The sequence below is a fragment of the Gymnogyps californianus genome, chromosome 12 (genome assembly GCF_018139145.2).
Source record: "Gymnogyps californianus isolate 813 chromosome 12, ASM1813914v2, whole genome shotgun sequence".
NCBI classification, from domain to species: domain Eukaryota; kingdom Metazoa; phylum Chordata; class Aves; order Accipitriformes; family Cathartidae; genus Gymnogyps; species Gymnogyps californianus.
The window spans coordinates 1,840,253-1,865,964 of NC_059482.1; the positions used below are offsets into that span (position 1 = coordinate 1,840,253).

Sequence of the window (25,712 nt, forward strand, 5' to 3'; positions counted from 1 at the left end):
GTCCCCAGGGAACCCAAAGGGATCTCCCCTCCCTGCTGCAGATGCTGCACCCCCTCGGGGTGCCCCGCTGCTCCCCCTGTGCCGGGGGCAGCCGCCGGGAGCTGGCTGCGGTCCCCAGCACCACCAGCAGGGTCGGTGGACAAGAAGGGTCGGGGAGGAGTCCCCAAACCCGGGGAGCGGGTGCCGTGCCCCCGCCTGGCCACGCGTGCCGTCCCTGGGTGCACACGCGTGTCCCCTGCCGCCCCCGGGGCTCGAACCCGCGGTCTAAGGGTCACGGCTGGGCAGGGCCACCTCCCCCGCCCTGCCGGCACGGGGCGGGGCCTGGCGGCGCACCCTGCCCTGATTGGCCCCTGATGTATGAAAGTGGCGCGCCGGCGGGAGAGGCGCACGTGGTGGCGGGAGATCCGCACGTGGCGCCGCTCCGCCTGTTCCCGCCGGCTCCGCGGAGGCAGCGCAGCATGTTCGGCGGCCGGGCGAGGTGGGTCCGGGGCGACGCGGGGGGGGGGCGAGCCGGGGCTGCAGGGGGGGGGGGGGGGCGACCCGGGACGAGGCCCAGCTTGGTGACAGGCACTGAGGCTCCCCGGGCTGGAGCAAGGTCAGCTTCCCACCCATGGGTGGGAGAGTTTGTCCTTCTGTGGGCTCAAGCCGAGAGCCCGGGGCTGGAAGGGTGTGGGTTTGCCTTTGGTTGGGGGAGGCAGGGCTCCCTGCTGCTCCCTCTGTGCAGCCTGGGAGCTCTGTTGGTGGGGCAGGTCCTGCCTCCTCTTCCCCTTCCCTGCTGGCAGGCTTCGATGCTTGCGCCTGGGTTTTTTTTCACCCAAGGGAAGCAGCTTCCAGGTCCTCTCTGTAGCCCCCCCTGAGTTGGGAAGTAGCTCGGTATGAACCGGAGATCTTTCAGTAGCCCTCACTCCTGCAGTTCTGGGGTCTTGCTGCAAGCCTGGCTGCAGCACCAAGAGCAAACTGCTTTGGTGGCACCTGTTTATCCTTCTGCTGGAAGCACCTTTGCCTGGCTGGCATTCTGCTTTAGGTTCTATCTTAAATAGCTATTTGTTTGTTAAATGGCTTTTTTGCCCCTGTTCCCGCCCAGTCCTCTCTTCCTGGACACTTCAGGGATCTGGTGGCAGGACCTGTCGTCCCTGGCTGCAGTGGAGGCGTCCTGGGACGTGACAGAGATGGCAGCTCTGCGGAAGGCTGCAGATGAGAGCTCGGACCTGAGCCACCTGGAGGGGGACAGCGCGGAGGAGCTGGCTGTGCCGGACCCAGTGAGTGCCTGGTTGAGTGTGGAATCAATTTTCCCTGTTTCTCTAAGGAAATGGGAAACTTTCTACACCTCTCTTCAAGCGCTTCCAAAAATAAAGAATAAGAATAATCTTGGGCCCCTGATGTTAAAATCCCTGAGCTGAGAAGCTGGAAATTGAATTGTCACTCTCCTGCTGCTTAGCTTTCACTGCCGAGATGTCTGCCGGGCTGAGCGAGAGTAAATGGCTCCTGTTCGTCACCAGCTTAAATCTCCGGTTCCCTCTGGCAGCTCTGGTGCTGCTGGGGCACCTCTGCTGCAGCAGACGCTGCTTCACAAGCAAGCACGGGAAAGGAAATATTTACCTGGTTTTTTTTTTTCCTCCCCAGTGGAGCTGGAAGCTGAACTCCCCTTTTATGGGACAGGCTCTTGTCCCCAGCACCCAGCCCACCCTTGTCCCCAGCCTGGGAGGGTACTGCTGGTGGAGGTGCATGCTGTGCAGCGCTGCAAAGTCCCAGCCCAGGGTGGGGAGCAGGGTGGGGGTGTCCCTGCTCCGTGTGCTGCTCACGCAAGTCTTGGTTTGGGTTTCAGGAGCTGGAGGCCATCAAAGCCAGAGTGCGGGAGATGGAGAAGGAGGATGAGAGGCTGAAGGAGTTGCAGCTGGAAGCCGAGAGCCGCCTTATCATGAGCTCGGAGGCAGGTACGGGCTGTCCCTGCGTGCTGCTGTCCCCCCAGGGACACCTCTGGGGCACAGGGTGGCAATCGGAGCCAGAGCACGTGGCTCTGCCTCTCCTGGCAGCCTGGGACTGGATATGTATGGTGGGTGAGGGATGGGGTCCCAGGCATGGCATGATGCTAATGCAAGTTATATCCACTCTTACCTCCTACCTTTGCAGGCCAAGATGCAGTAAATTAATTTAATTAAATTTAATTCAATTAAGTAATTGTCTTTAGCACCAACAGACCCAGCAGAGCAGTCACCCTGTGGGGTTGGGTTTTTTTTTTTGTGAAGAGAGGGCAAGGGGATGGAGGAGGAGGCAGCAGTGTGGGGATTTGAGTATGCCTGGACGTGACTAGGGATCCGAGGAGCTTTGCAGTGTGTCAGCTCGGTGGTGGCCGTGCTGGGAGCAGACCTGCACGGACAGACGTCCCTCTGGTAGAGGGCTCCTGCGGCGCCATCCAGCACGACCCCTTGTCTCTGCAGGTCTCTTCCCAAAGACGACCGAGGAGAAGATGGAGGTTGACCAGCGATCCATCTACGTGGGCAATGTAAGTGGGAGACCCTGGAGCAGAGCCCATCTCGCTGCTCCTTGCCCAGCTGGACGTATGTCCGAGATCCCTAGCATGGGGGCCGATCTGCCCCCCCCACCAAAGGCTGGCTGGTCCCATCCCAAATGCTTCTCCTCTGCCCAGCCCAGAGTGGGAATGTGGCTCAGCATCTGCCCATGATCCTCAGCCACTTGCAAATAATCTGTTGCAAGTGTCAGCTCCCCAAAATACCCCGCTGGAAGCTGCAGGTCATGCAGTGTTGCTTGTTCCCTCAAAGCAGGAGAGCTGTCTCTTGGATTTGGGTTTCCAGGCTGGAGTATTCAGCCTGGAACGGTCTCCTGTACCTCAGGAGATGGTGAAGCTGTGGTGGCAAGGTGTGAGTGGGGTCAACCGGCCCCTTTGCCTCCCGTGATGGTGTGTGAATGCAGACCCACAAGCCGGAGGAGCTGGCTGGGGGTGCTGGAGGGGCCGGGACTGTCATTGCAGGTGGATTACGGGGGTACGGCAGAAGAGCTGGAGTCTCACTTCAACAGCTGTGGACAGATCAACCGAGTGACCATCCTCTGTGATAAGTTCTCGGGGCATCCCAAAGGGTCAGTGCTGTGCGTGGGGGGTGGGTTGGGGTCTTGAGGGTGCTTCCCTGTGCTCCCCAGCCTTTGGGAGCGGTGGGGTATCCCTGGGGCTCAGCTCACCCCGTCCCCTTGCAGGTACGCCTACATCGAGTTTGAGGAGAAGAGCTCTGTGAAGGCTGCGGTGGAGCTGGATGAGAGCGTGTTCAGAGGCCGTGTCATTAAGGTAAGAGCTGGATGAGTCCCTGGGGTGCTGCACCCACCTCTCCCATCCCCATGTGCATGGGGCTGTGCCGAATCCCGGTGCCGGCAGTGCCGGCTGAGCCACCCCCTGCCTTCCAGGTGCTGCCCAAGAGGACCAACATGCCGGGCATCAGCACTACCGACCGTGGGGGCTACCGGGGCCGCTTCCAAGCCCGGGGAGGGCTGGCCCAGCGGGGAGGCTACTACGGAGGGCTGCACCCGAGGGTGCGAGGCAGGACATACAGGTGAGCGGCTGGGCAGGGGGTTTTCTTGTGTATTTGGGTCAAGATCCCTGTGGAGCAGGGTGTCCCCAGGATGGGGATAGCTGCTGCTTGCTCTGGCTGCGCTCAGCTTCTCGGCTTTGCACTTCCCACCCTGGCATGGATGGGAGGATGGAGAAGGGCTCCGGCAGGAGTATCTTCCTGGAGACCTGTGCTAGAAATGTCTCGTGCTCGTCATGTGCTGTTAGCATCACCCCGGTGCCTGTGGGGTGGCCAGGAGCCTGGTGGCTGGTCCAGCTGGGATGCGGGCACCTTGGAGGGGCCTGTGGGCCCCCGAGAGGGGGAAGGACTGAAGCGAGCAGCCAGCGATGGCACGGCAGACCCGTCCCCGCTGCTGTCCCGGCATCCCTTGCTTCCCCGGCACAGGCCTGGAGCTATTCTCCGGCACACCTCCCGCTGCTCGTGCATCCATGAGCTCGCTGCGGATTAGCTTCAATGATGCCCCGGCCCCTTCGGCACTGCGGGAGGAAGCGAAGAGCAGCTTTGGGGGTGGAAGAAACACCTGGAATCTCCCTGCTGTCCCCCCCCATCCCTACAGGGATTTGGGGGGGGGTGTGGGTGGGCATCGCACTCCCAGCCTTGACCGGTCCCAGAGCCGTGCCTGGCATCGGGGCTCCCCCGTCTTTTGGGGGTTCAGTCTAGGTTAGCTGGGGCAGAAAGGTGAATCCCAGCTCTTGGAGGGGTGAAGGAGCAGGTAGCTGTGCTTTTTGGCGCAGCTGATATCTCAGCTGAGCAATGCCCCTGTGCTTTAGGATGCTGTTTTTGTTCTTGTTTAGGGGTCGGGCAAGGCTGCTGCCTTGGTATTTTCCGTATTAGAAAGGACTGGACTGCCCTGGTGATGCCGACGGGACTGAAATGAGGAGATGGGATTGGAGAGATTTAAAAATATGCCTACCCAAGCCAAAAAAGATTAATTTTAAAATGCCATCTGCCTGGCCGTGAGGATTACTGGTGAGGCAGCCGTGTGCCGGGCTGTGGGAGGGAAGACTGGATCCGCTCCACCCGCACATCGGCCGGATCCCTGCCAGCATCCCAGGAGCGGCTCACCTTAGCTTTGCTTAGGGGATTGCATTTTCATCGAGAACAGTCTCATTCCAGAGAACACCCTGTCCTGGGAAGGGAAGAGCTTTCCCAGACCATCAGTCTCATCCTCATCCCATAGAAAAGGGCTGTACTGGAGGGTTTGGTTTGGCTTCTAGGTGTCCAAATGCCCTTCCACCCCACCGCGAGGGCGGACCTGTCCTGCTCGGCATGTGAAGCACCCTCGGCTTTGTCAAGTGTTTCTACAAGAGCCGGATGCTGCTTTCTCTTGCCCATAGGAAGATGCCAAAGACCTTTCCAAAGACTGTTTTCTTCTTCAAATCAGTGGAGAAAGTTGGGTTGCAGCTCAAGATCTGACTGCTGGGGAGCTTTTCCTTCATCAGCCTTGTGGATTTCTGACCTTGCTCTTGGGAAGAGGATGGAGCCGAACAATGTGTTTTGGGTCTGGTTTTTTAGCTCGCTGCTGCTGTTGTACATCTAACAACTAAGGGAGGGAAAAAGCATCCCTTGCCGTTTCTCTGGAAGCCTCTGTATCTCTGTGGTGGTTAAACAAGACCTGGGTGTCACAAAATCCTTCCCCTCTTGTATTTCAGAAGTCAAGAACCCCCTCTTACCCCCTCTTGCTTTTATTCCAGAGCTACAGGGATCAGAGAGTGCTGCCAACTCATCACTACTTTATTTCTAGCAGTAGCAGCATTACAAAATCATCTCCACTGTTGCAAATTTGGTCTGATCTTCCTCTTTACTCCCATCACCATTTCTGCTCCAGATCCCTGTTTGGGGATGGTGTGAGCCCAGCTGAACTAGAGGGTCAGGAGCGAAGCGCACCACGGGAGCTGGGTACTGGGGAAGAAGCGCTGCCTGGCGCTTCCCCTTCCTGCTGATCTTGTGTTTATGAGCTCTGAAACCACTTGTTTTTAAAGGAAAAACTTTGTGTTAAAAGAAGCAGGCTGGAAACAGCAGCAGACAGTGTTACTGTGTGAAGTTCTGCATCGAAATCGGTTTTATTATGTAATTCTCACACTAATCTTTCAGGATCCTTGGTTAGGATTCCTCTAACCCAGATGCAACAGATGTGACCGACTCCTAAAGCAGCTTTTCACAGCTCAGGGGGCATTGCCAGGCTAAAAATCCCACTCATTTCCCCCCCCCCCCCCCCCCCCCCCCCCCCTTAAGATCTCAAGATTTTTTTAAAGCTTGGGGCCTTAACTCTTCATGTGTTGATTTTGCACTTTGCCCAGTGTGGACTGTGCTGTTGAAACCGGCCTTGATCTGAGCTACCCTTAGGCTGAGACTATAAAACTGGCTTTTTTTCTAGGGCTTTAAACTTTCTGTTTAGTAGCTTTGTAAATTCTTGAGACTTAATTTTTAACAAATACTACTTTAGGGTGTTTGGACTTTCTTGTGGAAGAGGAAATGCTGAGCTCCTGTCTGTGAGTGAAAAGAGTGAAGACTTTTATATGAAAATGTTTTGGAATAGCAGTGTACAGCTGTGCCTTGTTTAGATGGTGGGAGAAGCTGGAACACTTTCATCTCCCATTATTTGACAGGTTGTTGTTGATTAAATGTATTTAAGTTCTGTTTGAGAAGGTATTGTAAATGTCACTTATTTTTAAAATAAATGATCCTGCTGTGTGAACTTCATCTGCAGTGAGACCGTGCTGGCTGTGAGCTGACACTCTACACTGACCTGGCTTTCTCCAGGCTTCTTGTATCCTTTGGAGCTGTGCAGCTGGTTTTATTTTTTTTTTTTTAATTTTTAGCTATGTTTGATGTATTTTTAACTGATTAGGTGCTTGAAGCACAGACTGCTGCCTGCGGGGCAGGAAAGACTTGGAGTAGAGGTGTGTGAAAAGCACTGAGTAGCTGCTCAGTGCCTATGCCTGCCTGCGTTACCTCTGCTGAACTTGCTGTAGCTGCACAGCCTTGCGTAGCGCGAGTGTACCGCACAAGCGATTAAGAAGCAGGGATGCTGTTCTAGTCTAGTTTGTATTTTTTTCTATATAAATACCTGCTATTGATTTGGTAGTCTCTAATTAGAACAGCAGGGAGCTGCAAGGGGAGGAGATGCTAACAGAGATTAGTTTGGGATGAGCCAGGCAGCTGTGCAATCCTCATGTTTTAATCTCTTGGTGTGGATTTATCCTAGCTGCACTACCTGTGCTCCCTGACCTGGGCTAGAAAGAGCTGTTAAAGTGTGCCCGGCCTGTCTGAATGAAGTGCGAAGGGATAACAGCAAATACTGTCAAATGTGAGTCACCCAAAGATCTTCCCCAGGAAGGCAAGATCAATGCAGGGCTTGATCAGGTTCAAGGTGGTGCTTTGAGACCAGCTGTGTGCTGTCTGCCAGAGCTTTTTCAAGTCCATAAACAGTGGCTGGGGTTGTAGAGAAACCTGGAGCCTTTGGCTGACTTGCAGAGTTTTCTCTTTCCAAGAACTAATGGATTAAATACATACAGATCTGAGCGCTCCCAGCTAAGGCAACACAGGACAAGGAGCCCAAGCATGTTTGAATTAAGCACTGCTTGTGATGTTCCTGTCAGAATGAACAAGTCCTGAGCAGCAGCGAAGGGGGTTGGCAAAGAGCAAAAGGACTGCTGCTGCTGATGTGCTGCTCCTGCTTCAGAGGAACTGCTCTGAAGCACCAGTACTTCTGAGGAACAGTGTCACTCTCTGTGCATCTCAGCTGACTGAAATCTAGGTTGCCCCTAATAATAATCTCTTAGCTGTCTCTTGTGCAGCTGTGCTCGCTCTAATCACAAGCACAGCAGGAACTGCTGTTTTTACACAAAGCCCAATTTCTACAGAAACATCTGAGTTGCACAGAGGCACAGCTGCACACATTTCTGCAGGGAACAAACCTCCTACCTGACATAGCTGGCCTTCCTGAAGGAAGAGCTGGCTCTCACATGTTACCTGAGGGCATAAAGCTGAACAGTGACTCCTGTGCTATACTCAGGTTTGCTAGAGTAGAAATGCGTGCAAACCTTGCAGGTGTCAAGTTTATTTTACACAGAATAGATTTAAAATATTACACAGAATGAAGACAATATATACATCACTTTGTAGGCACACTCCTGTACACGGGGAATGCTCTCAACACTCGGATGAGAAGGGGCAGAGCTTCAGCAAACCTGCATCATCATGGAGTTCACCATATTATCAAAAGCCCTAGAGAAGGAAATGAACACAGAATATTAAAGGAAGCAGCTAGTTCTGCACAGTAAATCTCTTGTAACAAAACCAATGGCTAACAATGCCTCTTACTAGTTAATAAGCTGGCTTTCCCTAAGCTGAATACATGGTTTTACTCTTAAACTATAGCATGCTCCATTGAGTAAATACTTGCAATTAAGCTGAAGTAAGGACAGGTCATATACTGGCTGTAGACCTGCCTCAGCAAAGTTGCAAGAAGTTGCTCTTGCCTAGGCAACAGAAATTCCCAATGTTACTAGAATTCCCTGTGAGATTACAGATGAGAAATGGGGGGCACCGGCCCTCACACGTGAGGAATTACATCTGCTGAAAGCCCATCTGTCCTTACCCAAGGACAGGCCCTGGGCAAGTGCAGTTGTTCACTCTTTAGCCTGCTCTACCTACCTATGTTTATTTTCATATCTACCTATGAAACAGGCAATTTTTTTTCTCCCCAAGAAATTAATTTTCTTGAGTCAATGTTTCTAACGCCAGTTCTGAGGTGGGAATGCAATGTAACTTCTCATGAGACTATCAGTTTTCTGTTCTGCAGTAAAGGCCCAAAGACAACGTAGCTATTCTCCATTTAGGCAGCTAGAGCATGCACAGCTGAACTGGTCAACCACAGGGGTTATGCTCTTGGTCCTGTTACATCATAGCTACACTGCAAGTTCCAGAAAGATGACAAAGATTAGAAAGATCAGTATGGTCAACTCACTTACCTGGAATGGATACGGTCCCCAGGGTTATAAAAAGGGTTACACATTATGTCCGTATATGAATTATGCAGCTTTCGGAACATCTGAAAAGGGATTGTATTTGAATTAATTTTTTTTTTTTGCTTCTCAGCACTTTATGAATAAGCGGAAGTAGCAAAAACACTGATGTGGCAAGTTGTGCTCTGATTTCCTGCACTTACACTGCGGATCTCATTGTCTCGAAGTGCTGTGTTTGAAGAATCCACCACCATAACAAACTTCACCTTCGAATTTGTCACGTAGCCGTATCTGTGCAGCTGCTAAGGATGTGCTTCTGACACACCAGAGCCTGGCAAAGCAACTAAAACAAGGCTGGAATACACTCAAAGAAACAAGCTGAGAGGAAACATGACGTTCTTGCTGTGCCCAGCACATAACTAGGAGTAGATGAGGTGAGCAAGACACTAGATTGCAGGAACTGTATCCCCTTTCTACCTGACTTCTGCCATCTTTGATAACTCCAGGTCAAGCTCGCTCCTATGCTGGCCAGTAAGGCACACCTTGCAATTCCAGAAGCAGCCTCCTACTAGCTATTTTGATGAGGGTTTCTCTTTTCTTAAGAACCATTTTAATGACACAGCCACCTTATTCAGTCTTGTTTGGGAGACCACAATCAGAGACCTGGAGATCTTCTAATATCAGCCAGTGTGACTGACCCAAGACTTCAAAAATTAACGACCAGTTTATGAAAACCCAGAAATTGGGTCTGCTGATAACTTCCATCTGTAGGATTCAGAGAAAAAGCCAAAGAAATTTCAAAAGATCAACTTTGTGACTTAAAAACATTGGGGAAGCTGTGGCCGTGGAGTACAGATTTTAGAGAAATCAGACCATGTACCTGGGGTTTAGGTACTTGACCAGAGGAGACACCTTCATACTCCTGCTACTTTCACTGGTGTTATTAAAGAGTCTAAGCTCCATTCTAGTCACAGTCAACTGTTTTAGCTAAGCAGGGAATAAAGCACCCAGTTTATGAAAGGTGAAGTCTAGCTGCACCATACACCCTTCACAGGTTGTGCTCCCTCATGTAGGCTAAAGGTAAATGTTTCCACCACCTGGTTGGGCAACAAAGCAGCTGCTGAACTGGCCAAGGCACCAAACCTGAACCTCTACGTGACAAAGTGTTCAGTGAACAAGCCTGTGTATTTTCTGCTGATGTCACCAAACCTGAACCTCTACGTGACAAAGTGTTCAGTGAACAAGCCTGTGTATTTTCTGCTGATGTCTTTAACACGGCACCAAGTAGGAAGAGAGGTTTCCCACGCGGAGCCCCTCACAAGAGCCTATAAATACATAATGGCACGGCAAAAGGCATTAGAAAGATACACCTTGTAGTCTTCAGTGGGGTAGAGGAGCCCTAGGTACAGTTCCCTCTGATCTACAAGAGCCTTGCCCATCGCAGAGATCTTTTCATCCACGACATCGAGGGAAGTGTGCACAGTGTAGTGGAACTTCAGCTCATTTTCAGTTGGAATGCTCCGGATGTAGAGGGGATAGTTCTGAGGAAGAGCACAAATTACGCTAACTAGGATCAGCCACTCCGCTGTGTAAGTGACAGCTGATGCCATGACAGTGCTTTCACCCAAAGAATCGCTGCTGTCAGAAGTAAGCTCATTTTATGTTCACAGCCGTCACAGCGCAGCCCCGCTTTACACCTTGCAGCGCTTGTGGAGCAGATCTGTCTCCATACACCAGCAGCAGGAGAATCATTTGCACAAACACTCCACAGGGCTCAGGTCTCTCCACTGCTTGACCTGCCCCCTTGCCCCACCAGAGCCTGTCCCCAGCTCTTTCTGAGGAAAACCCCTCTCCTCTCCTGGCAGCAGGTCAGCAGGACACCGTAGGGCACCCTCGCACTGTCCCTGCGCTTGCTGCCCCAGCTCCCCCTGCCCTGATCCCAGCCTGCTCCAACCTCCAGTGTCTGCCCTGCTCCCTCCACAACTGCCAAGGCTCTGCCCCACTCCCCTCACCCCCGTTCAGGCCCCGCAACCTGAGACCCTACCCCAGTCCCCTCACCCTTACCCCACAACCTCACCTGGCCCCACAGCCCCAGTCCTGCTCCCCTCCTCACTCCTCCTCAGGCCCCACAACCTGAGACCCAGCCCTGCTCAGGCCCCACAGCTCCACCTGACCCCCCCTGTTCCCCTCGGGCCCCACAACCTGAGGCCCAGCCATACTCCCCTCATCCCTCCTCAGGCCCCATAACCCCACCTGGCTCCGCTGCCCCACTCAGGCCCCACAATCTGAGACCCAGCCCCGCTCCCCTCAACCTTGTTCAAGGCCCCACGACCCCACCTGGCCCCACTGCTCCACCTGGACCCACTCAGGCCCCACGACCCCACCCGGCCCCACTGCCCCACTCAGGCCCCACAACCTGAAGGCCCAGCCCCGCTCCCCTCACCCCCGCCCCACCTCCTTGGCGATCACGGCGATGCACACCGCCATCTTGTCCCCCACCTCCGCCGTTGCCCCGCCCCTCCCCGCGCGTCACGTGAGGCGAGGGCGGGCGGCGCTCACGTGACGCGCGGTGGGCGCGCGGGGCGGCGGTTGCCATGGCGAGGGCGGTGCTGGTGCCCCTCTGCCTGTGCTGGGCCCTGGGCCCCGCCGCGGCCTTCGCGCCGCCCAACCTCCTCCTCCTCCTCATGGACGACGTGAGTGGGGCCGGGGGGGGGTCCCGGGGGACGGGACACTTGTCACTGGGGGACAGGGGCCAGTGTCACTGGGAGGAAGTCACTTTGGGGGGGGGGGTGACACTGAGAGGGGCGTTAGGGTGGAGGGAGGGGATGTTGGTCACCGGGGAAGGGGGCCTGTTTGTGACCAAGAAGGGGGCTGGGTACCTGTCCCCAGGAGGGGGGGCTTGGGTTCCTGGGAAGGGGTCAGCGTGGCTGAGGGAAATTGGGGCCTCGGCTCCGTAGAGTGCTTGTCACAGCCTGTGGGCTGGTGGGGGGGGTCTTGTCATCGAGGTGAGAGCAGGGCCCTTCGTGGTGAAGCGGGGTCCCAGTGCTGGTGGAGGGGCTCCCGTGGTAGCCCACCTTCGCCCAGGCCCTGGCGATGGGTGCTTGACGGGGCGTGGTTTGAGTGCCAGCGCCTTGCGGGTAAGGCCGCTGTCAAAAACGTTCTGCTGATGTCTGGGAAATTTGTTCGTGGTGCGTGCACGGCACGTCAGAGATGCTGTGGTGGCGGTCCCTGAGCTCGCGGGAGCAGCCTGGTGCATGGGCTGGGTCCAAAGCTGTACTGGTGCTGAGGCAGAGGCCTTTAAATAGAGGCTTCATCAAGTTGGCTCTCCATGAGCCTTATCCTGTAAATTACTCTTTTTTTTTTGGACATTCTCCTAAGTGCACATCAAGGGCCATTTTTGGGCTTGGCAAGATTTGTGTTTTGAGACCATGTCGTGAGCATTTGTTTGCTTCTTTGTGCTCCCTGGAGCTCTGTCTCATTGACTCCTGTGGAGCAGAGCTCTCCCTGATGTGCACGATCCCCCCTAGGTCACAGTTTCCAGGTTTACAAATCATCCCTTCCAGGTGGTGTGGCCTCCGTGTTCAGCCGCATGCTATATCTATTCCCTTTGTCAGTAGGCCAGCGCCTGTGGGATGGCACGTGAACAGGGTCTGTACTGTGATTCATGGTCAGACATCTTCAGCGCAATGATTCAGGCACAGCTTGTGGGTTGATGTGATGATCTGGAAAAGTTTGAAATAAGCAGGAGTATTTGAATAAGTTTGTAAGTACTTACGGTGAAAGCTGTCATGCTCAGTTGCTTTCTTTCTCGAGTCCTTTCCAGATTTTGCGTAAAAAGTGGTGAAGAAATGAAAGGAAGGCCCAGGCTCGGTGTATCCCAGCCCTGCCCCTCCTTCACCCTGCCCTAGAGGCACAGCACACAAACCTCTCGTTATTCCTTGTGTGGATGTCCTGCTGCAAACAAATGAGACTTCTCAGATCTATAAAGTCAAGCCCATATGCAAGCCTTTTGGAATTGGTGCTTACACACCTACATACCTTAGCTAGAAGTCTAATCATCTTATCTATCCGTCCATTCATAATGACTGAGCAATTAACCCCACAGTCCTTGGCAAACGATTCCACTGGCTGGTAAATGTTGAAAAACAGGGTGTCTTGGTGATTTTCAAACCTTGATAGAATCATTCTGAAGTTAAGGCTTGGTTTTGTAGCCTACAAAAATAATTGTGGCAATATCTTCAATACCAGTGATGGATATAGTTGTAGTAGCACTGAATAAGGTGCATCTACAAGTGTAGACAAAGAAACTCCAATACATTTCAGGAAATGTTTTAGAAACCCAAACTTGCCTCCTGAAAAACTAAACAAGAAGAAAACTAATTCTGCTAATTTTTGCCCTCTGAACTGCAGGGGAAAAAAAAAAAAGGGCAATAAATGATTAAAGAGCGGAAATAATCACAGATTTGTTTCCAACTAAAAGTCTTTTCACTTTTGCACCCTGTAGCGGTCTTAGTCACATGGGAAAGGAAATATATTCATTTCCAACACCTTCAAGTTGCTGCCTTCTTCCTGTTTTGCTTCTCTTCTAATATTTTCATGTCATCTTTCAGGTGTGTTTGTAGTAGAAATGTGTTGTGTGCCGTTTTAAGCTACTCAAAAAGCTAATGAGGGTGGGTACGTGACTCGAAGGGTGGGCAAGCTCTTACTGCCTCTTTGGCTCCGTTCTGCCAATTCAACATGACTGTTGTTTTCATAGTGTTTCTACACTCCTGTACAAGATAATTACCTTGTAAGCCTAGTTTTTCTGGCCAGTTGAGCCTCAGGCAGTCCATCTCAATTTGCCATTCAGGAATATTTCCCCCCATGCTGACATTTGTAATTTTCAAGATGAAAGCTCCTCGGGACAGTGATTATCCCACTCTAGAAGTGTTGGTACAGCACGATACATGATGAGGCACAGATCCTAACTGGAGCTTCTGTGAACTATTTATTTATTTAACATGCTGTTCATTAAAAATACATCTCCATGGTCTTCTTCCTTTGATCCTTCAGTAACTTCTGTGACACTGTCACTGTGTGTGAGTTAGAGCAACATGATATTCTTTTTTTCTTTCTTCCTTCATGATAAAGATACGGAAGAATCGAGAACTCGAGGGTGATCCCGTTGAATCCATTTTAATTCCACATCCTAGTGTTAGGTGGTACCATTTAATTGCTCCTCGCTCAAACCTCAACAGCCAGCTCTGCGGCTCTCCAACAATTTTCTTTTCCAAACTGCACCACTGCAGTGTAAATGTTAGGCTCTCAAATGGGACCAGACAGATGGTTTTCTAAAGATCTCGATACATTACGCCCTCTGTATCAGTTGCTCACCTGATACGCATCTGTATTAAAGAAAGCTATTGCCTTTTTTAAAGCATAATATAATCTCCAGCAACCATGGTGCCTAATTGCTCATTAAGTTGTTCCCTTCTAGAACCTTCTGTTTTAAGTCACTTACTTTTATTTGTATTATTACCAGTAATGGTTTTCAGCAATGAAAGTAGACAATGTGATGGTAATTTTACAGTTCTCCTGGCTGTGTGACCCCTCTGAATTAGGAGGAAGACGCAGGGTGAAACCACTGTCTTGCAAATAAGCAGAGTGACATATGATGCCTCCGGCAGGTTTCTCTCCAGAGCTTGCTTTTAAAATAAACACTTTCTCTCTTTTCCTGCGGCACTGCTTTTGAGTTCAGACCTTTTCCTTGCATTTCTAGTTACGTATACACAGATGGATAGATAGATAGGTAGATAGATGCAGCAGGCTGAGATGGAGTCCTGGGGTCAATGGTCCAACACAAAGACATGTAGCCAGGGACTGAACGGTCAGACTTTGCAGCTGTACAACACTGAGCATATGATGTGTAACTTTCTTTCCCTCCCTGGTATGTGTGCACTTGCCAGTCTTCAGGCACTTGAGTAAGAGTGAAGGCATTAGGGTTCTTACCCAGTTCTGCTACAAGTGTTCTAATGCCTGTTAGCAAGTCACTTAATCTCACGTGTGCCTCGGTTTCCCATTTGCCAATGAAAACTGTAATAGTTCCCTGCTTCACAGGGTTGGGGAAGATCATTTTTATCACGTTTGTGAAGTACTCCCTAAGTAGGGAGATGAGTACTATAAAGATTTAGAAATGAAGGGATACAATAAAAGTGTTATGTGGGCCCTGAAGCATTGTCGTGGAAGAGTAAAAGTACTTTTACATCTTTTGGTGCGTTCTTTTTACAGATGGGTTGGGGTGATTTGGGAGCTTTCGGAGAGCCTTCTAAGGAAACTCCTAACTTAGACCAGATGGCTTCAGAAGGGATGCTTTTCCTGGATTTTTATACTGCCAACCCCCTCTGTTCTCCGTGTAAGTAAACTTGAGTTTTAAACTAGCATATAAGCATGCCACCTTCTGAGAAGATTGGGACATTTGCCAGCATCTGACATGAACTAGCAACCAAACCAGTGATTACCCTCAGGGCAGAGTTTGGATTTGGTGCTTTGATCTTGCATTTTGCTCCCTTTTTATTTATGTTTTGATTGGAAAACCTACAATCTTCAGTTCATACAAAGCACTGTTTATTGATCAAATCAGTCCAGCTAAAGGATTTTTTACAACATTACGGTTTAGTATTCTAGCCTCAGTCATTGCATTTTTTCATTGCGTTTTTTCATCTTTCTTATTTTGGGATAAACGGACAAAGCAGTATCTTAATTGTTGCTGAACATAGTTTGTACATAGTTTGTCTGACTCCATTGGCTTTGGTGAGACTTTCATGCAAGGAACGGCAGCAGGTTGTGTCCTGTTTTTGACCCTGGTGGCTTGCGAGATTCTTGGGGAAAGGACAAGAGATAAAAGAAACGTTTGGGTCTGGGAGACACAGATATTTTTATCCTTACTGTTTTTTCTGTGGGGTGGGGTTTTTTTCCTTTCTTTTTTCCTCAAACCTTATTGGCAGCCAAGAACTGAAACAAAAATGAGGAACAGGAGCTTTTTATTTGGGCTTTCATTTGTGGTATTTTTTGGCAGTGTGCTGATGACGTCCTTGCTCAGAAAAGGCATTTAAAATATGCTGAAGTCCTGCGAAGTCCAGTGGTGGTACTGCATATGCTTAAAGTTAAACATCTGTTTAAATGTTTCCTGCAGTCAGGACCTGACTTTTATTGTCAAAGCTGGACAGCTTTTTCTTCACTATTACATGACTTTTGTTCAGGCAAGCTTGAAAACTTAGCCTTAAGCATGTAATCAGTTTGTGTTATGATTTCCTCTTACATATATATGTCAGGTATTCCTTTTAGAATTACTGAGATAGGAGGGCTGCTACATTGACTATTGAAAGTAATTACTCTTCAGCAGTGGTAATTTAATAGAGGGGCCAAATTTCAGTTGGGTTTGTCTTGGAATAATTCAAATGGTGGTGTATCAGAACCTGGCTCACTGGAGAGGGGAGTTGCTGCCTGTTCTAATGTGAGTGATCTTAGTAGCTGGCTGTGGCAAAAGGACACTGACATGCTTCAGTCAGTGCACTGTCCTCAGCCTTAATATAATAATATTAAGCAGAGAATGCATGTAAAATAAAATGTTTTTTGTTATTTGCAGCAAGGGCAGCACTGTTGACAGGCCGTCTCCCAGTGAGGAATGGTTTTTACACCACGAATGCACATGCCAGAAACGGTATGGGCTTCATTCCTGATTTGCCTTCCTCTCTTGATTTCCCTCTGTGCTTTGTAGGAAGTTTTGCTTTGAACAAAGGCTTGGCTCGGTGATCTTCCCCTATGGATCTTCCAGAGTGGCACAAGAAGATTACAATGTTAACTGCTGGTAATAAGTGTGAAATTTATTGCTTCCTCCTCATCAAGCAGAAAACCTCCTCAAATTAAGAGACATAAACAAGGCTGGTTGATCCATTTGCTTCTGCTGGCTGAGAAGTGTTTCCTCTGGGCAGTCTAATTGGTGTCTGGTGAAAGAAAGTCACGTGGGGTGTATGTTAACACCCAGAGTAAAGAACAAGCTGCTTACAGTTTTATTCAGCAGCCAGCTTTCTAACTGTTTCAGCCTTGGACGTTTTACAGCACTGTTGTGCCCATGGTGCTTCCAGGGAAGATTACCAGTTCGTAAGGTCCCTGGGTTGATTTTGGTTCCCGTGATTGGTTCCAGCGTGACAGATGCCACGTGCTTGGGCACGCTTGGGCAAGAATCAGCAGCTACGTACTGATTCACACTGTGTATCAGCAAGCGTGCGTGGCTATCTCTGTCCTAACCAAAGTCACACCTTAGATTGTCAAGGGCCAGAGAACTGTGGACTGAGAGAGACATATCATTTCTTTCAGCTCTTGCAGTCTGAGCAAGTTTATCGATCATTTGATTTAGGAAAAAAATGCCTTCCGTTTTAGAAAATATAAAGCAAATTTGCAAGAGTAAAGGCGACTCCAATGCACACCTAAAGCACTTGCTTTCTTTATGACCCCCCCCTTTCAAGGGTCTTGCCTTCACTCTGTGATGGCAGCCCCCTTTATTATTGGCTGTGGTGTGCAAGTGCGTGGAGATCTCCCTTTGATCTCTCTGAATCAATTTGTTCTCGTCATCTCGTGGCCTGGGAGGACTTCCAAGGAGCGATATTGCTGGGACTTCAAACTAATTGCTATTTCTGATCCAGTAACAGTGCTTCTAATGATGGATAGCCATGAGCTGTTTGCGCTAATATTTGTAAGAGTCGGAAGGATTTGTTTGTTTGTTTTATGCAGCATACACGCCACAGGATATAGTAGGAGGAATCCCAGATTCTGAATTACTGCTTCCAGAGTTGCTGAAGAAAGCTGGCTACATCAATAAGATCATTGGCAAATGGTAAACTTATTTTAAGATCTCTTGCTTTGGCATTTCAGTGTGCATGTGTATGTATTGTGAAGGAGCAGCAGAACAACCAGAACTGCAGGAAAAAAACTCTTTTGAAGCTCAGATGTCCAACTTTTGAAATCTGTGGTGGATCTTCCCCCCTGCTGTGATCAGTTTCTGAATTGAGTGTTACCATTGCAAGTACATACATGTATCTTCATAAAAAGAGCTGAAGGGGTTTTTATGTGTGTGTATATATATATATGTATTTATAAACCCTTCAACTCTTTGTGCTTTCATCCATGTATCACACTGTTTAATTTAATCAAAAACCACCAAGATGTTCTGTTGGAACTTGCCTTGAGCACTGACGTGCTTTTTATCTTTGGCCCTTGCTATATATTGGTTTTTTTGTTAATAGAGTAGGCTAAATTGTGAAAGCTTCTTTTGGGGGGGGTAGAAGTCTGTGGTATAGAAATAGAGATGCAAATGTCTCCAGGGCTACATTGAAGATTGTTCATCAAGTGTAGAAGGTCAGGGTGGATAGCAATAGCCTTGATCGAGATAGTTGATACGAGGTGTTCTAAAAGACCTAGCGGGCTGATCCAATACTCTGTGAACATTGTCCTTTGACTTTATGGACTTTCATGCAAGTACAATATAATCTTTCAAGAGGATACAGAAGAACTTCTGAAAACCAATGTTTTGTGCTGTCTGCGAAGAATCGGAAGGGAAAAGCCTGGAAGATATTCAGATCAAACAAGCACAGTGGCATTACCAGGATAATAGTTGAAACTGGTGCATTTGTAACATTTGAATTTCAAATGCGCTTGTGGGCTGTAATGGAATCCCATGGGGCCTGGACATCTCTGAACAGTTGATTCACAGTTTGTAACAGTGCTGTAATAAATAAATGCATAAATAGCAACTTCAAAACTACATAGACGCCGGAGGAGTACTGCTTGGTTAACACAGTAGTTGTTAATGAAGAGACTTCGGACAGGAGTAGTATCGGGGGGATACTGTTTAGGAAAGTAACGGGAAACAATTTATTTAACAGTTTCGTTAACAAGTTAGAGAAGAGTGAGTTTGAATTGTGGTCGGATTCACCGGTGCTTTTGAAATTGGAAAGAAAGCAAACTAACCTAAGACAGTGAATTATTTATTACCACAAATCCAAACAGCAGAGTGGCCGTGAAGAATCGGATCAGTGGGCTGAATGCAATAAGATGCAGTTCAGTGCTAATAAATGTAAATTCATACACCCAGGGAAAAGAAATAAACAACACAAATACAGATTGGTTCCAGGCAGTTATTTGGAAAACAGCAAATCTGGAAGGACCTGCAGCTGTTAGCAAGAAGCAAACTAAATACGAATGTGCAGTGCGCTATCGTTGTGCACCCAAGGTCTGTTATCCCAGACAGGACGAGGGAGTGATACAGTACAGCAGCAGTCTCTATCATTTGTGCGCACCACCTGCTTCCTAGAAAGGTGTAAAGAAATGCACAGTACAGTAGTTAAATTGGATTCTCATCCTAACCACGCGTAGAATTTTAGGGCTTTGAAAGGTTTTTAAGTTTCCCAGTGGAAGATTTTTATATCCTTTCAACATCCCTTCTAAAAACTTTTCAGGGTGTCCTGTGACAGTAAGTTCCACAGTTTAATTATATGTTTTAGAACAAGTTATTACATGCAAGTCAAGTATTTTCCATGACTGTTTTAGAATTTGTTGCATTTCATTAAATATCTCTCTATTTTTTGTGTTGCGAGAGGGAGAGGATAATCTGCATCTCAATAATTATTTGATACCTTTTTTAGGTGTCTTCCCCTGTAAGTTCTTTTAGGGCTTTCTTAGAATAAAATATTTTTTCATGTCCCCTGTTGCAGAAACAGCGAGGAATAGCTTTGTATTATCATGTATATAAATGAGGAAAGGGTAGAATCCTGCAGGTCAGACTTCCAGTTTTAGTTGCATCACCGAGATATGATAATAGCTGGAATGATGATTATTTTCTGCTATAACTCATTTTGGAATAGCTCAGAATAACACCATGGGTCATTTTACTTCAGGTAATGCATTTTATGCCCCTTATGTTCAGAAAGTGTGCAGAGGGTGATGGCACAAAAAGGACAGGTTGCAGATGCAGGCTTGCGAGTGGAAGCTGGAATGATTAAATAAACGTTAAGCTACAAAGATGTCCTTTAGAGACTGGGAGAGGATGGGCATTCTGTATCTTCAAGATAGTATAAATGAAGAAAATGTAGAATTTGCGGTACAGAAGTTGGAGATTAGAGAGGAGCTTCATCTTAAAGTTAAGGATGGAGAATTTTCAAGCTGCATAGTAGAATGGAGCTGTCATCAGGAGCAGCTAAAGGTGTTTTATGTTCACATGTGCACATAAAGAACTCATTCTCATTTACATTCAGGTCTCTCTGTACCATTTTGGCAGCGTGAATACTCCATAAAGGGAATGCAGATATAATGGTACATTTCATGAGCTTTACCTTGTGTTTTTACAGCTTAGTGGTATAAAAGTGACTTGTCATAGATCAGAATCCTTAAGTAAAACAGTATGTGCGTCTTTGCAATGGCTTTGGGCAGCGTAGTCCATCGGTACAGAGCATCGAGACAGCATGAGAGAAGACACCAATAGAAGGAAATAATGGAAAACAAAGATTGGACAGTAGACTAAAATGGGATATATGTAAGCACCGGAGTGAGTCTGCATGGATGCATCTGCAACAAGTATGAGAAAGATCAAGACAATGCTCTGCAGTCATTTATTTGATTAAGATGCTTGAAATTTTTCTTCTTAGGCAGAGATTGTTTTCTTGCATGCCATTCTGATGAAATTATTATTTGCTTCTTTGCAGCAGAATTTTAACTCATCTGGTTCTTTTGTTCCTAGGCATCTGGGTCACAGGCCGCAGTTCCACCCCCTGAAGCATGGGTTTGATGAGTGGTTTGGATCCCCGAACTGCCATTTTGGACCTTTTGATAACAGAGCGCTCCCCAATATCCCTGTGTACAGGGACTGGGAAATGATTGGCAGGTAATTCAGCTACTTGCCTGTTAATGTTATTTTCTTTGCTTTCCCTGCTGACATTACAGTGCTGGAAGATAAGTGCTAGTGTAGCAAACCTATTTCAGTGAAAAGAGCTTGGTAAAAACAGCAGCTGCTTCAGAATCAGAGTTACAGACTCTGTTGGATGGGCAGTGATCTACAGCTGCTTCACCCCATGCAGAGGACTTTTATAGTGCGTCAAGCATTGGGAATATCCTGCCTCATATATGATCTGAGACGCTTACTACAGAGTGCCCTGAATGTCCTGCAGTTCAGCAGTAAGCCGGTGCAGGAAAGATGCTTGTAAAAGTTAATGAAACACATGAACAGCCCTTCTGGGTCAGGCCCAAGGCCCATTTAATCCATTATACTCTGCGATGACCACTGGTAGCGAATGCTTATAGAAAGGCTATAAGCAAACATATACAAGGAGTGGTCCTTCTCTTGTATGGTTGTCCGCCTTCCTAAACTGAAGGTTGTGTCCAGATCTTTAATAGCCACTGACTTAACTTCCATGAACTAGTCTTGGCTCTTTTCTAAACCCATTCGTATTTCTGGACTCTACAACATCCTGCGCCAGGATCTCATCTCTTGGTTTGCCCTCATACTTTTGAACAGGACTTTCCCTCTAGTCTGGGGATGGCCAATACCCAGCCTTACAAGGCCTGGGTGATGGTTTCCATTGGAGCTAAGACAGACTGAAGGGAAAGCCCTGTGGGAAAACACACGAGGCAGGCAGAAACAAGAAGGTATAGATTAACTGTCAAGAGGTATGTGAATTTCACATCTAGGAGAGGAAGCAAGGATAGTCCTTCCTGGGGGAAGAAAAGGTTTTGAAGGCAGTGCTGGCAACAAAAGGGTATTCAAGCACTGTTGCCTGGGCAGTGCCTGTTGCTTCTCAGTTGTGATTGTGGCACTCTGACTTTTCCAGTTAAAGCTGAGACAATGCAGACCTACTTCTATGTAGGGTCTACTCTGCCACTCAGAGCCTAGGCATGGTAGTTGACTACTAAACTTTATTCTAAACTCCTAAACCACTTTTTGTGGGAATCCTGTCTTCCTCATCTCTACCTTACCATCTAAATTTAAAGTTGAAGCTCGTTAAATATGAAGCTAGGTGTTTGATTCTGAGGATTAATAAAGGTCTGAGTACCAAGGCCAACCTACGAGTTGCATGTGGACCATCTAGGGATGTGACAGCCTCCGTCCCAGAGATGTTTGCTTATCCTGTTGAGCCCTAAAGGCTTCCTGTGATGATTTCACCCCACTACTTCTCTTGGAAGCTGGTTCCATTCTGTACTGAAAGACCTCTTTATTCCTCCTCTTCCTGTTTGTAATAACCTTTTGTCTGTTTGCGTAACACCATTCTATGCGCCAAGTCTGCAGTCTGTGCCATTCTTGTCCATTCACTTTTGAGTCTGATATCATCTTATTTCACTCACTGTTATTCTCCTGAGGACTGCCCTTCTTTGCTTAAATGGTGTCTAAAGATACTTCTAACATAACATTTTCAAAGCAGCCCAAGTTCTGATTCCAGGGTTGCTCTATCTTGCTCTAAGTTGTTGTGTACTTCTGAAAATTTTGCTCGCATTTCAAACAGCTCTCTATTGAAGGAGTAGTGGCATGAGATCTCTAAGCATACTACCCCTATTCTAATAGCTTAACAGTGAGAGGTCAGTGGCTCAGGTTTGTCCAAAACTTGCAGTCGTCATTAATTTGGATCTAGATGTTTCACTGCTTTCTCCCATAAGAAAAAATATGGTGACATTCTTTTTAATATCTGAAGAGAGTTTGCTGAGTAGCAACCGTGACCTGTTTATCGCCTACTTACACAGTAAGCAAAGGGGAAAAAAAAAGCCTTTTTATGTTGTATATTCCTTAGGATTGATTTTTTTTTTTCTCTCTGATTCATTTCATCTTAAGATATTATGAAGATTTCAAAATTGATCTGAAGACAGGTGAAGCCAACTTGACTCAGATCTACCTGCAGGTACTGTCTATTTTAATACTAGTTTCTAAGCCACAGTGACTTTATGCTTCTTTTTTTGGAGAGATTTAGATGGCAGAGGATGATTCCGTTAAATTCATTTTTATTGTTGTTTACAGGAAGCTCTCGATTTTATTAGCAAGCAGCAGGCCAGCCAGCAGCCGTTCTTTTTATACTGGGCAATTGATGCTACCCATGCTCCTGTTTATGCCTCCAAACAGTTCCTGGGCACTAGTCAGAGAGGACTGTAAGTCTTGTTTTTGTGGGTGTCAGTTTTGTGGGTTTTTTTTAATTAATACCTCATGCTGCAGAAACAGAAAACCTAAGCAATGTTTATTTGATCCAAGTATATAGATTGTTTCTCAAAAGTGTATGTATGTGCTGCAGTACATTAGTTAGTGAGGATTTTGCTTGGATTGTTCTTTAATAATTTTTCTGTAATCTGAAATGAAGATCATGTGACTAAAATGGGGGAGAAGGGGGAGTCTAAGCTCCTTTGCCAGTTCTATGAGTAATGAAGTGCTGTACGTGGCACAGATGATTTTTTGGAAGGCTTTTGTATGATCAGTGCCTGTTTTCAAAGCCTATAAATCAGACCAGCAAGTAGAAAAACATGCATGATAAACACAGTTTACAGGACGCAAAGAGATATTGTGAGCCTTGCTTCTGAGAGCAGTTTCAAACCAGCACCTATAAGCAAAACTATGTTATTAGCTTCAAGTCTATGGCAAAGTGGCTTTGCCTATATTTGAGAACTTTACAGCTAAATTTGTATCAGTTGCTGGTCTCTGTCCAAGAGTGGCTCACATCTGAAGAAATTCTGACTTTTGATACCCAAGAGAGGTTGCTCTCTGCAGGTAAGAGACATGGGTTTTGCAGTGACAGTGGAAAACTTTATGACAGTACCTGATGCATAAGAGAAGTATTTCTGCAGCACAGGTATAGCTTATGTCCACTAAAAGCATTGTAGCTGGTTGCAGTGCTTTATGCCGTGTGACACTTTTCCTCTTTTGCTGCCTTTAATGTTTTGCATCTACTTTTGCCTCAGATATGGGGATGCTGTGCGAGAAATTGATGATAGCATTGGAAAAATCCTAAAACATCTTCAGAAGCTGGGTATCAGTGAGAACACTTTTGTGTTTTTCACTTCTGATAATGGGGCTGCTCTCATTTCAGCTCCTAAACAAGGTGAGTCTCAGATGAACGAACCTGGGCTGGGGTTGTGAAATCAAGGCTTAAATCTCTATGTCTGGCGGTGGGAAGAGACCCGTACCTTGCGTTTTCCTTTGTGCAGTTAGGAGAGGCCTCAAAATGCAGAGCACTTATGTTTAGAGTTAGCTTATGTTCATTACTTCTGGTCGCTGTTGGAGGCAATATCCTTGGCTAAATGGACTTGTGGCCTAACCCAGTGTGGCTGTTCACCTGTGTGCATTTCCACTTTGTGCTCCACTGTCGGGGTGAATATTTTTTAATTTATTTAGGACCAGGCGCAATAACTTAGCAGGGTTTTTACTCTCCATCTGCCAAATGTGTATTTGAGCTTTCTGAGTAATTACAGAGAGTTCAAGAGTCCCTCCTCTACCTCTCATGAAAAATAGCAAGAAGAAAAAGTATTTTTATTACTTCACAAGTTTTCTTTTGCTTAAATGATTGTTTCTCTCAAACAGAGTCATTGCAAATTGATTTTATAACCCACTCTTTTCTATTTGGAGGCAGGCTGTCTCGTGGTTATTGGACCACAGAGCAGGGAGTATCCTGAGTTCTGATTTCAGCCGAACCACTGTGTTTGACTTTGTGTGACCTGGAATCAGTTGCGAGACCTCCCTGTTTGTTCCTCAGCAAGCTTAGCTACAAGGTTGGGTTAAAAACCCAGACGTTCCTGCAAAGCACTTGCTATCTCTGAGAGTGAGCGTTCAGGGAACGCATGATTATTTTTCTCACTCTTGTATCTGCATCTAATACTGCTCTGGTACTTTAAAAGGATTATGAAAAAGATACTGTTTCTGCCTGAAAGAGTCAGATTTCCTTTAGTTCCAAACAGCAGTTAACATCCTTAAAGGGAAGGAAAATCCCAGCGAAGTATTTTCTGTTTGTTTGGTTTTAGCTTTTTTCCTTTGTTTGGTTGATAGCAAGTTGTGTTTAACTGTCACTTTCTCCCTGTGCTGAAAAGACATGCCTAAAATTTCATCACAAATGGATATTTAAAAAAACCACAACAAACAAACAAAACAACCAAAAAAGACCCCCACCCCAAAACAACTCCGGACATGTTATTTGAAGAAGCATTCATGCAGAAATGAAAATTCATTTAAAACTAGCCTAAAAATTTCCTAGTTGACAGTGTCCCTTTTGAAATATGATATTGGCATATTGTGTTTTTTATGGCTTCTTTTCTCTCTCTAGGAGGAAGCAATGGTCGCTTTCTGTGTGGCAAACAAACCACCTTTGAAGGTGGCATGAGAGAGCCAGCTATTGCTTGGTGGCCCGGACATATACCTGCAGGAGGGGTGAGTATCTGCTTTGAACAATTCTGATTGCTCTTAAGTGGACTGAAGTGAATGGAGTGGTTCTTGCTGGGTTCAGTGGGCTTTGGATCAGACTTCTAACGTGCCCAACGTGTCAGTCCAGACGCTTGTCTAAATAAGGAGCTGAACGCTGCCCCTAGAGAACGATGCCATTCCTGTTCATTATTGCAAATTTGCATCTAGAGTGTCTATGATCAACGCTTCTGTGAGCACTGAGAGGTCTGGTCTTTTTGTCTTCCTGCTCTATTTAAACCCTTTACTCTTTTGGACCACAGTATTTTTAGTGGGTTTCGTGTTTGAACAAATTGGAGTATAAAGACACATTGCTAATATGTGTCCCAGTCTAGAGCAGGAGTGTGTTGCCCACACACACTCTCTGTGCCCTGACGTATCAAGTGATTTGACCCTCACGGCTCTCGCTTTGGTGTTTGATAAAAGTTCCACTCGGGGAGGTCTGGATACCAGACTATTGCTCTTTCCTGCCTGTACACAAATTCAGATATGATCACTTCAAAATAATCCTCCAGTGGCACTACCAGCCTCTCTTGTCCCAGTTCTCATTAAAGAAGGATGCAATCAATTCTTCTGCAGGCAGGGTTCACGGTAAATAATACAGATTCCCTCCCCATTGTGAGCATCTCTCATCCCTGAAGAAAGTGATACTTCATTAACTGGGCACTGGGCTTAAGACTGCAAACTATTCATAAATAAAACATTTTTCTAAGT

The 25,712-nt window shown here is 47.3% G+C and overlaps 3 protein-coding genes across 3 annotated transcripts in view; 2 read left to right on the forward strand and 1 right to left on the reverse strand.

Moving 5' to 3' along the window:
* The first annotated feature begins 423 nt into the window (after positions 1 to 423).
* On the forward strand, positions 424 to 5,778 carry PABPN1L (PABPN1 like, cytoplasmic). The gene is made up of 8 exons (XM_050904304.1): positions 424 to 478; positions 1,085 to 1,259; positions 1,826 to 1,934; positions 2,439 to 2,503; positions 2,990 to 3,096; positions 3,211 to 3,298; positions 3,415 to 3,560; positions 4,373 to 5,778. The coding sequence occupies exons 1-8, from the start codon at positions 459 to 461 to the stop codon at positions 4,410 to 4,412; spliced, it is 750 nt and encodes a 249-aa protein (XP_050760261.1). The 5' UTR covers positions 424 to 458; the 3' UTR covers positions 4,413 to 5,778.
* A 1,677-nt stretch (positions 5,779 to 7,455) lies between these two features.
* TRAPPC2L (trafficking protein particle complex subunit 2L) lies at positions 7,456 to 11,035 on the reverse strand. The gene is made up of 5 exons (XM_050904310.1): positions 11,003 to 11,035; positions 9,917 to 10,089; positions 8,752 to 8,839; positions 8,555 to 8,634; positions 7,456 to 7,808 (listed from the first exon to the last, which is right to left on the reverse strand). The coding sequence occupies exons 1-5, from the start codon at positions 11,033 to 11,035 to the stop codon at positions 7,763 to 7,765; spliced, it is 420 nt and encodes a 139-aa protein (XP_050760267.1). The 3' UTR covers positions 7,456 to 7,762.
* Positions 11,036 to 11,142: 107 nt separating this feature from the next.
* The window catches only part of GALNS (galactosamine (N-acetyl)-6-sulfatase), a 48,854-nt gene continuing 34,284 nt past the window's right edge, over positions 11,143 to 25,712 (forward strand). Inside the window, exons 1-9 of the mRNA XM_050904300.1 lie at positions 11,143 to 11,241; positions 14,816 to 14,939; positions 16,173 to 16,247; positions 17,318 to 17,420; positions 20,319 to 20,462; positions 22,398 to 22,464; positions 22,581 to 22,708; positions 23,510 to 23,649; positions 24,865 to 24,968. Of these exons, the coding sequence (XP_050760257.1) occupies positions 11,143 to 11,241; positions 14,816 to 14,939; positions 16,173 to 16,247; positions 17,318 to 17,420; positions 20,319 to 20,462; positions 22,398 to 22,464; positions 22,581 to 22,708; positions 23,510 to 23,649; positions 24,865 to 24,968 (984 nt within the window). The remainder of the gene's footprint in view (positions 11,242 to 14,815; positions 14,940 to 16,172; positions 16,248 to 17,317; positions 17,421 to 20,318; positions 20,463 to 22,397; positions 22,465 to 22,580; positions 22,709 to 23,509; positions 23,650 to 24,864; positions 24,969 to 25,712) is intronic.

Coding starts and splice junctions, on each gene's coding strand:
- PABPN1L (XM_050904304.1), top strand. CDS start 459: ATGTTCGGCGGCCGGGCGAG. Junction 2,504..2,989: donor GATCCATCTACGTGGGCAAT/GTAAGTGGGAGA, acceptor CTGTCATTGCAG/GTGGATTACGGGGGTACGGC. Junction 3,299..3,414: donor TCAGAGGCCGTGTCATTAAG/GTAAGAGCTGGA, acceptor CCTGCCTTCCAG/GTGCTGCCCAAGAGGACCAA.
- TRAPPC2L (XM_050904310.1), bottom strand. CDS start 11,035: ATGGCGGTGTGCATCGCCGTGATCGCCAAGGAG. Junction 8,840..9,916: donor CCCACTGAAGACTACAAGGT/GTATCTTTCTAA, acceptor GCAGCTGCACAG/ATACGGCTACGTGACAAATT. Junction 8,635..8,751: donor GAGACAATGAGATCCGCAGT/GTAAGTGCAGGA, acceptor ATCCCTTTTCAG/ATGTTCCGAAAGCTGCATAA.